This window comes from Puma concolor, chromosome F2 (assembly GCF_028749965.1).
Source record: "Puma concolor isolate L17-30 chromosome F2, mPumCon1.1.hap2, whole genome shotgun sequence".
NCBI classification, from domain to species: Eukaryota; Metazoa; Chordata; class Mammalia; order Carnivora; family Felidae; genus Puma; species Puma concolor.
The window spans coordinates 66,695,507-66,706,612 of NC_141684.1; the positions used below are offsets into that span (position 1 = coordinate 66,695,507).

Genomic DNA, 11,106 nt, shown 5'->3' on the forward strand with positions numbered 1-11,106 from the left:
CCTTTCGACAGAGGGCATGCTTCATCTGAACAAAGAAATCTTGCACCTTGTGTGTACTTGGTTACAGTTGTCATTGCAATCACAATACCTTGCATCATATAAAATCTTTGAGATGAATAATCAAGTGGAAATTCACAAAGATCAAGACTATAACTTCGCAGAGGAGGTAAATGTGTTAACTTCAGCACTATATTAATCTAATAAGAATGTAAAAAATGGTATTAATAAAATTGCAGATCTAATTGCACTTGCATTACATTATAGTAAGTATATTTGTGGAGTAAATCAAATAAATGATTTGTTAGTGTTATTAGGAAACAAAATGTAAGCATAAGAAAAAAGATTTAAATATAAAATTAAAGATGCAAAACCCTTAAATCTTACTTTTTAATTGGAAATATCATTATGAACTCATTATTTTTATTTAAAACCACACATTTCCTGACTATATCCATTGAAAAGACCTGTAAAAGAATGACAACCCAATAGTAATGAACTCTTCTAGTGCCCAGATTGTGATCTCTTAAATACAATTTCTCACCAAAAGGAACCTAAGCTGCTTAAGAGAAATGGCTGACTCCAGGTCTGGGGTGGAAAATATACCAGATGGACCTGCTGTATCTCCTTGTGCCAGAAACCAAGGGAATTACAAAAAACTAAAACATGGGATCTGTCAAAAGGACATAAAAGCCAGCTTTAAGGGACTCCCAGTGACCAAAGGTAGGATAAAATAAACATCAAAAGGAATGACAAAGATTCATTGAAATATATCAGATATATTTTAAATATATTAAATACATCAGATATATTAATATATCAGATGTCAGATATATTTTAAATTCATGAATTTTTCATAATAAAAAAATAAAAAACAAAACCCAAAAAATTACTGGTCATCATTAGAGGCTCACAAAATAATGATTTCAACTCATTATTCTCTGAAAACTTATAAATGGAAAGAACCAACCATTTATTCTGCCTTTCTGGTACAAAGTATATTTCAGGGTAACCAAATAGTTGATGAGAGAAAACTTCTGTTATAGAATAATTTCAGTTAATAAGTTCAGAAAGGTTACTAAAATTAGAAAAAAATCACAACTTTGCAACTTTAATAAAATAATGGATTCTAGGCAATGGTCATCAGTGGCTGCAAAAACTATTAGGTGGAAGTTGATGCGAGACTGTATACTGAAGAGATCAGACTGACATCACCCAAACCTACTAATCAATTGTGGGATTACTAAAAGTGGACAACAGAGAGTGTATTTCTCCTAATGTAACACAATATGAAATACATGGCACTAAATATGATGTATTCTTGTCAAAATGAGTTGAATCTGAATTTAAGCAAGTTTTAAGAGCAAATTCCCTTTTTCCAGAAAAATGGGGTACGGGAGAGTAAGTTAAATGACACAAGAACATGGGGCACCTAGGTGGCTTGGTCAGTTGAGCGTTCGACTTTCGCTAAGGTCATGATCTCATGGTTTGTGAGTTTGAGCCCTGCGTTAGGCTCTGTACTGACAGCTCAGAGCCTGGAGCCTACTTCGGATTCTGTGTGTGTGCCTCTTTCTCTGCCTCTCCCTGCCTCATGCTCTGTCTCTGTCTCTGTCTCTCAAAAATAAACATTAAAAAATTTTTTTTAAATGCCACAAAACATAATCAGACAAATCCAGATTATGAGACATTGTACAGGACAATTATCTAGGTTTTTCAAAATTCCAATGGTATAAGAAGGAAGGGGGAGGAAACTGCTCTAGATTAAAAAGGATTTAATAAGATATAAAAACCAATTATAATGTGTATAATGTGTATACCTTGTTTTGATACTGATTTGAACAAATAAATTGTGAGACACTCTTGAGAGTTCAATTGGGTAAATTTAAATATAGACTGGATATTAGATGATACCAAAAAATCATTGTTATTTTGTAAAGGGTCATAGTGACATTGCGGTTATATAAGAAAAATGTCCACAATTTTTAGAGGTTGATAGTAAAGTATGTAGGTGGGACATAAGGATATCTGGGATTTGCTTTAAAATATTTTGGGGAAAAGATGATGCAGGTATGGCAATATATTACAAACTATTAGATCTGACTGACAGATAATATGGAGGTTCACAGTATTACTCTCTTTATTTTAGGGTATGTTTGAAATGTTTTATTATAAAAATATTTAATGTTATAAGTGATAATACAGGAAATAAAGATGTGTTTTTAAGATGGTCTATTGAATCTGAAAGAAATGTAGTACTTTTTAAAATAAACAAAATATTGTTTATTATTTAAAAATAATAAATAAAATATGAATAAACAAAATTGAATATAAAATATTTATTTACAAGTAACATTCAAACTATTTTACCTTGGTTTTCTTTGTTAAATTTAACAAAAACTTACTTGAGCTTCAGTCTGTAATTGTCCAATTAGTGAAAGAGTCTTAACAGCAATAAAACAGACCTGTAATTTCAAACAAACAAAGTTACCAAAAATGCCATGTGGCATAAAATTATTTCTTTCTTTAACTTACAGATTGAAAAACTTGAGCAGCTTTTAGTGGCTGGTGTAAAATGTAATTTCCAAGTTCAGCATCCAATTCAACAATATCAGAGGGATTTATTAAAATACTGAATCGATAGACTGCATAACTTTGTTTTGAATCTGTAAAAATACAAACATAAAAATGAGAATAGCTGCACATAGGAATTTTAAAGTTTCTACAATATACAGTCACCTTTGCTGAACATACCATTGTAGAACTTGCAATCATCTATAAACTTTTGGAGGCCTCCACTTCTGTCAAGATAGATAAGGGCGGCCTCTTTCATTTTTAGATTTGACATTTTCTCCTACTGAGTCTTCTCTATTACAAATTGATTAAACAACTGCTGGTAAAGAGTACCGATGGTGAAACACACAGAAAAGATGAGAATACCTAGAGATAAAATAAATCAGAATTTACACCTCACCGATCTCTAATAAAATCTTACACACTGTTAAAATTGAGAGTGAAATGAAGTAAGGTAAAATTCCCAACTTAAAATTCCTACGCAAAAGAAAACAAAGTTTTGCTCTCAATAATATTTTTTATCAACAGTAGGTTATGAGATTCTCCACAAGATTTCAAACTTAAGAACAGGAACCTCAACTGTCTCTTTACAGAGTAGGTGCTCCCAAAAAATGGTTGTTGAAATAAATATTAGATGATGATGTCCCCTTGCAGGGGGTGTTTAAAAAATGAAAGTGGTAAAAGTTGTTACAAAAATTCAACCTAAGTAAAGAGTAGTTAAACTAAAAAATCTGAAAACTTAGTCCTAGATCTAGCATTTCCTAGTTGCTATGGGGCAATCACCTGGGCTATCTTGGCTCAGTATCTTCATCTGCAGGAAATGAAAGGGTTGTACTAGATGATAAGGCCTCTTCTGGCCTTAAATCTTTTATCAGTAACCAACATAAAATATTAAACCTTGGTAATGAGAATGGAATTTGTAAAATTCATTTAAAGATAGCAATCAGCAATTGGAACAGTATATATCAATAATTGTATTAGGTACTAGGGATAAAATGATTCAGGATTGGATCATGCCATCAAGGAGTTGCCAATTTGGAGAAGTCAGATGACCATCACATCTATTCATCATATTTATTGGGCATTTAGTATTTATTAGATACTAGACTGTCATAGGCACTGGGGCTACAAAGATGAGTAAAATATGATTCCTATTGTTCAGAAAGTACAGAAAGGGATGATGGACATGTAAAAAACTTACTATAAACTTGCTATAAAAGAAATATTAATGTACTAAGGAGTACAAAAGAAACATGATGTATTAAATAGTTCCTAAAACAGCATCGTCCTTGTGTAGGGGTCATAATGTTTTCTATTGGTATAGGACATTTTGATTTAATACAGTGGGTCATAGGGAAAAAACAATGAATTCTACTTTAAAGGTGGCATTTGATAAAGATTTAATTGGAGGAGAGGTGAAGACAGGAGGACTTTTCCAAAGACAGGGGTAACCCCCTGGTACCCTAATTAATAGACCTACACTACTGAATCCATACCCCTACTACTTGGAACTCAGGCCACTTACCAAAGTAAAGTAATTGAGACTGTCCTTTTGCTATTATATAGGGGGAAAAGTTCAGAGTTTCTCAGTGGCCATAAATACAATGATCTTAAAGTATATGTTGTGTTCAGAACATTTCATCTGTGCTTCATCTGAACATAAGGTTTCTGGGGCTGAATGAAGAGAGTCCATTGATAATGAAACGGTTGAGTGAGTCTCAATCAGATTATAACTGTTTGAAGTCCGTTATGATTTCACAGGCAAAAAAAAAAAAAAAATCCATCAAAGTTTTTAACAGGGAAAAATATGGTCAGATTTTTGTGTTGGTAATCAATGCCTATTGCTATCGTGGAATATGGGTTGGATAGAGGAAGAGATGATAATCAGTTTCTAGCTACTGATATAGTCCTAAGAGATGTACGGCCCAATCTAGGGCATTAGGAATGAAATGAACTGGAGCAGATGTATTCTAGACTTTTAAAGATTTCATGGCGACCGGCCTGTGAGTTTTCAAAATGGGTATGGATGATGCTGCTCTAACGGAAATATGGGACCCCGAAAAAGAGTAGGAAAATGATAATGCAAAGTTCATTTGAGATGCTCTAATTCTGATGGCTTCTTAGGCCACCCAGATATATATAAGCACTAGGACCACGTAAATCAGGGCCTGGACTTTAGCAGCTTAGGGGAAAAAAAAAAAAAAAGCTAGAGACAAAGCTCTGGGTATCACCTGTGTAAAGCAGAAGTCCTGGGAGTGGATGCACTTTTTGGAAAGGAAAAGTAGAGACACGACATGGAAGCCAGTGAAAAAGCATTAAATAAACGAACGGGGATAAAATTCTACAAATGTTCTCATACTCCAAAGAACTCAAGGGTTAGTTCACTTAGAATAGGCAAAGGAGGTCAGGTCTTCTCCCCCTGCCGCGTCAGCAGAAAAACACCTCACAAAGCAGATAAAAGCGAATGTGGCCTCACACTCTGGGATCCACGACCTCTCTCACCCACATCAGCAGCCTCCAGTGAGAGGAACCCCTGCCCAGCAGCACATAGAACCCTCTCCTCACGCACCGAGCTGAACCAGGCGAGCGCCACCTGAGGACGAATACACAACGTGAACCTCGCGCGCATGCGCTCACCTCTCTGACGTTAGTTGCGCGAGGGCTGCTGGGACCGCCCCCGCCCAGCCCCCGCAACGCTTAACCAGGGTGATTACTGGGTCATCCTCCACCTCCTTTAATTAAATCACCATGTATCCCTCGCTGCAAGGCAAAAAAGAGGGAGAAAGATAACAAACTTTTGCTAGTTCTTGTTTTAACAACAACCAAGATTTTGAACACAACCAAGGGTGTCCATGGTTGTTTGCTTGTTTGTTTGTTTGTTTGTTTACTGAGAACTCTCCTGCTGGGAATGCAAAATGGTGTAATCAATTTGGAAAACATTCTGGGACTACCTCAAAGGTGGGATTACTATATGATCAAACAAGTCCCTGCCACGTATAATGAGGGGATTTAAAACATATGTTCACATGAAGACTAACACATAAAATGTTCATGGTATTACTCATAATAGCCCAAAAGTGGAAACAAGTGATAAATGGATAAATAAAATGTGGTATAGCCCTATAATGGAATGTTATTTGACCTTTAAAAGGAATGGTGTACTAATACATGCTGCAACAGGGATGAGCCTTGAAAACACTATGCAAAGCAAAGCAAGCCAGAAATAAAAGGCCAAGTATTGTATGATTCCGTTTGTATGAAATGTCTAGAATAGGCAAATCTGTACAGAAAGTACATTAGTGTTTGCTTAGACTTGAGGGGAAATGGAGACTGACTGCTAATGGGTATAGGATTTCTATTTATTTAAACAGGTTTTTAAATGTTTATTTATTTATTATGAGAGAGAAAGTGTATTGCCTCCTGGCATAAGCGCCCTCAAGTCGGGGAGGGGCAGAGGGAGAAAGAATCGCACGCCAACTCTGTGCTGTCAGCACACAGTCCAATCAGGGCTCGAACTCACTAACTGTGAGATCATGACCTGAGCTGAAATCAAGAGTTGGACGCTTAACTGACTGAGCCACCCAGGTGCCCCAGATTTTTTTTAATTGTGGTAAAATATACACAACATAAAATAAAATGAAACTCTGTACCCATAAAATAGTAACTCCCTTTACCCACCCCACCGCACCTACCACCTTCTATCAGATCTTGACAACCACCATTCTACCTTCTGTGTCCATGAATTTGACTACTCTAGTAGGAACCTCATATAAGTGAGGTCCTTAACTTTTTGTGACTGGCTTATTTCACTTAGCAAAATGTCTTCAAGGTTCATCTATGTTGTAGCATTTCCTAACTTTTCAAGATGGAATAATATTCCATTGTATGTATATATGGCATTTGGTTTATCCAACCATTTAAGATTTCTTTTTGAGGTGATGACAATGTTCTAAAATTGATTGTAGTGTTAGTTGCATGACTCAAAAACCTAAAAGCCAGTGAATTGTACACTTTAAATTGGTGAATTGTATGGTATTGGAACTAAATCTCAATAAAGCTGTTACCAAACAAACTTAAAACTTGTGCTGATTCCTTCCCCATTAGTATTACTATGATAGGAAACAAATATAAAATATAAAAGGATAAAATAGGCAGAAAGAGAAAGGATTAGGACCTGAGGTCTCTGGGTGGGGAAAGACATGTTTTGGAACAATGCTGGGAGTGTTTGACCACAGCAAAACCACTCCTCCTCCCCCAGGCAAGAAGGTTCATCTTAAGAATGTAACAGACACCACCTACTCCTCCTCAGGTTCCCTCAGGAATTTGACAAAAGACAGGACTAAAAATAAGTAGATCACAAAACCTATGACCCACAAGGAACAGTTTGGCCATAGACCACCCCTCATACAATGGAAACGAGCCAATCAGAAATGGACAACCCAGCACCTAGAGTTATACAGCCAATAAGGGTAGAAAGCAACAAGGAACAAGGGGGAAGGGAAGAGGAACAGGAGGGCTGACCACAACCTTATAAAACAACGACCCTTGCCTATAGTCCTTGGGCATTCATTTTTGAATGTCCCCTCTCTGTAAAGAGAGCTTTCCTACTATTCTTACTTTCTAATCTTATACTCGAATAAACTTTTGCCTGCTTCTCATTTTGTGTCCACCTCTTCATTGAATCGGCGAGACAACGAATTCTGGGTATTGAGGAATAAAATCCTGCAACATTACTTGGTACAGTTACCTGTCCTCATGTATTCCATGGTTTGAAGAGGACCTAGGTGGTGGAATAAAAGTAATTGAAGCCATTCTTTTCAATATATACTAGGGTTGACAAAACACCTCAGAGTTTGTTTTTCTGGGGGAATATAATCTTTGTTAGTGTTGAGGTGATAAAAATGCTTTGCTGGAGCCTAAATCAACTTGTAACAGCAAAAGGATGTTAAAACTTTTGTACAACAATTCTGTGGTTATGGATACTATTTTACTTTTTATTTTATTTTATTTTTTTTTAATGTATGAAATTTATTGTCAAATTGGTTTCCATACAACACCCAGTGCTCATCCCAAAAGGTGCCCTCCTCAATGCCCATCACCCACCCTTCCCTACCTCCCACCCCCCATCAACCCTCAGTTTATTCTCAGTTTTTAAGAGTCTCTTATGCTTTGGCTCTCTCCCACTCTAACCTCTTTTTTTTTTTTTTCCTTCCCCTCCCCCATGGGTTTCTGTTAAGTTTCTCAGGATCCACATAAGAGTGAAACCATATGGTATCTGTCTTTCTCTGTATGGCTTATTTCACTTAGCATCACACTCTCCAGTTCCATCCACGTTGCTACAAAAGGCCATATTTCATTTTTTCTCATTGCCACGTAGTATTCCATTGTGTATATAAACCACAATTTCTTTATCCATTCATCAGTTGATGGACATTTAGGCTCTTTCCATAATTTGGCTATTGTTGAGAGTGCTGCTATGAACATTGGGGTACAAGTGCCCCTAGCATCAGTACTCCTGTATCCCTTGGATAAATTCCTAGCAGTGCTATTGCTGGGTCATAGGGTAGGTCTATTTTTAATTTTCTGAGGAACCTCCACACTGCTTTCCAGAGCGGCTGCACCAGTTTGCATTCCCACCAACAGTGCAAGAGGGTTCCCGTTTCTCCACATCCTCTCCAGCATATGGATACTATTTTAGATGGAAAGTTCTGGTGATGGCCTTATATTTTAAGATAGAATCAATTCACAAAAAGGTACTCATATATATATTAAGGTCTTGGTTAATCAGTTAACCAAAACAATTCATTTCCATAACAAAGTAATAATGGAGTTTTATATCAACCAAGTCCAGGAAAACCTAATAGGTTTTTACATATTTAATACAATATTTAAAATATATTAAAGATAAGAATAGCATTTAAAATCTTAAGTATTCAGTGCATTACTGCACGTTGCAAACTCTCTGAAAATGATGATATCGAAAGTCAAAATTTCATTGCTTCTTTTTGGTTTTTTTAACGTTTATTCATTTTTGAGAAAGAGAGAGACAGAATATGAGTGGGGGAGGGTCAGAGAGAGAGGGAGACACAGAATCCCAAGCAGGCTCTACGTTCTGAGCTGTCAGCACAGAGCCTGACACGGGGCTCAAACTCACAGACCCAGAAATCATGACTGAGCCAAAGTAGGACACTCAACCGACTGATTCACCCAGGTGCCCCAAAATTTCATTGCTTCTCATTGTTACATTGCTATAAATACTTACACTTTATTATTATAGAATATAACTGAACATCACAAATAATTTATTTTTTTATACATTTTTTTTTTTTAACGTTTATTTATTTTTAAGACAGAGAGAGATAGAGCATGAATGGGGGAGGGGCAGAGAGAGAGGGAGACACAGAATCGGAAGCAGGCTCCAGGCTCTGAGCCATCAGCCCAGAGCCCGACGCGGGGCTCGAACTCACAGACCACGAGATCGTGACCCGGGCTGAAGTCGGACGCTTAACCGACCGAGCCACCCAGGCGCCCCTATTTATTTTTTTTTTTTAGAGAGAGAGAACATGTGAGTGGGGATGAGGGGCACAGGGAGAGAGAGACTGAGAATCCCAAGCAGGCTCTGTGCTGAGCACTGAGCCTAATATGGGGCTCAATTCCATGACACTGGATCACAACCTAAGCAGAAATCAAGGGACACTCAACTGATTGAGCTACCCAGGCATCCCTCTTTCCTTTTCTTAGTTAGCCTGATTAGAGGCTTATCAACTTTATTGGTTTTTTCACAGAATCAGCTTCTGGTTTTATTGATTTTCTCTGTTGATTTCCTGTTTTCAATTTCATTGATTTCTGCTGTCATTTTTATTATTTTTTTTCTTCTGCTTACGTGCTTCTTTCCATTGTTTCCTCAGGTAGAAACTTAGATTATTGATTTTGGATCTTTCTTCTTTTCTAATATATGTATCCAATGCTATAAATTTTCCTTTAAGCACTGTCTTCATTATATCCCACACATTTCAGTAAGTTGTGTTTTCATTTTCATTTAGTTCAAAATATTTTAAAGTTTCTCTTGAAATTTCTTCTTTGATTCATGTGTTATTTATAAGTGTGTTGTTTAATCTCCATCTATTTTGGTTATGTTATTAATTTTTAGTTTACTTGTGGTTTTAGATCAGACATTGTATGATTTCTATACTTATAAATTTGGCAAGGTGTGTTTTATGGCCCGGAATTTGGTCTATATGGGCGAATGCTTCATGTGAGCTGGAGAAGAATGTATTCTACTGTTGTTGGATGAAATAGTCTATAGATGTCAATTGCATCCAGTGGATTGATGGTGTTTTTGAGTTCAACTATGTTCTCACTGATTTCCTGCCTGCTGGATCTGTCCATTTCTGAGAAAGGGGTGTTGAAGTCTCCAACTATGATAGTGGGTTCATCTGTCTCTCTTTGCAGTTCTATCAGTTTTTGCCTAATGTAATGTGACACTCTTTTGTTAGGAACATTTACATTAAAGACTGTTATGTCATACTGGAGAATTGACTCCTTTATCATTATGTAATTCCCTTTTTTATCCCTGATAAATTTCTTTACTTCGAAATCTGCTGTGTCTGAAGTTAATATATAGTTATTCCTGCTTTCTGTTGGTTAGTGTTAGCATGGTGTAGTTTTCTCCATCCATTTACTTTTAATTTGTTGTATGTGTCTTTATATTTAAAGTAAACTCCTTATAGACAACATATAGTTGAATCTAGTTTGTTTTTTTTTTTAATCTACTCTGACAATCTTTGCATTTAGGCCATTTATGTTTAGGCCATTTAGGCCATTTATGTTTAAAGTGATTATTGATATATTGGATTAATACTTAACCATATTTGTTACTATTTTCTATTTGTTGCCTTTTCCTTGTTCTTATTTTTGTTTTCTATTCTTTTTCTGCCTTTTGTGATTTTAACTGATTCCATTTTTTTTAGCATACCAACTATACTTCTTTTTTCCCCTGTTTTTATAGTGATTGCCCTAGAGTTTGCAATACTCATTTACAACTAATCCAAATTCATGTTTAAATAACACTGTACTGCTTCACAGTACATGAAGTACCTCAGTATGAGTATCTTATAATAACAAAATAATCTGACTTCTTCCCTTCTGTCTCTTGTATCATTGACGTCATTCATTTTACTTATCTAAAGGCATAAATAAGCATATGTATATAATATATACATATGCATATGTATATAATATATACATATGCATATTATCAAATACATTGTTGCTATTATTTTGAACTGTTATCTGTTAGATCAATTAAGAATAAGAATAAGGCACCTGGGTGGTTCACTTGGTTGAGCTTCTGATTTCACTCAGTCATGATCTCGCAGTGCATGGGTTGGGGTCTGAGTGGGGCTATGTGCTGACAGCTTGAAGCCTGGAGCCTGCTTTGGATTCTGTGTCTCCCTCTCTTTCTCTGCCACTCCCCTGCTTGTGCTTTGTGTCACTCTCTCTCAAAAATAAACATTAAAACAAAAAAAGAATAAAAAT

The 11,106-nt window shown here is 36.1% G+C and overlaps 1 protein-coding gene across 1 annotated transcript in view; it reads right to left on the reverse strand.

Moving 5' to 3' along the window:
* The window catches only part of MCMDC2 (minichromosome maintenance domain containing 2), a 39,509-nt gene extending 36,444 nt beyond the window's left edge, over window positions 1–3,065 (reverse strand). The window contains exons 1-4 of the mRNA XM_025922851.2: window positions 2,749–3,065; window positions 2,530–2,660; window positions 2,400–2,459; window positions 2–197 (exon numbers count right to left, since the gene is read on the reverse strand). Of these exons, the coding sequence (XP_025778636.1) occupies window positions 2–197; window positions 2,400–2,459; window positions 2,530–2,660; window positions 2,749–2,842 (481 nt within the window). The 5' untranslated portion in view covers window positions 2,843–3,065. The remainder of the gene's footprint in view (window position 1; window positions 198–2,399; window positions 2,460–2,529; window positions 2,661–2,748) is intronic.
* Between the last annotated feature and the right edge of the window lie 8,041 nt (window positions 3,066–11,106).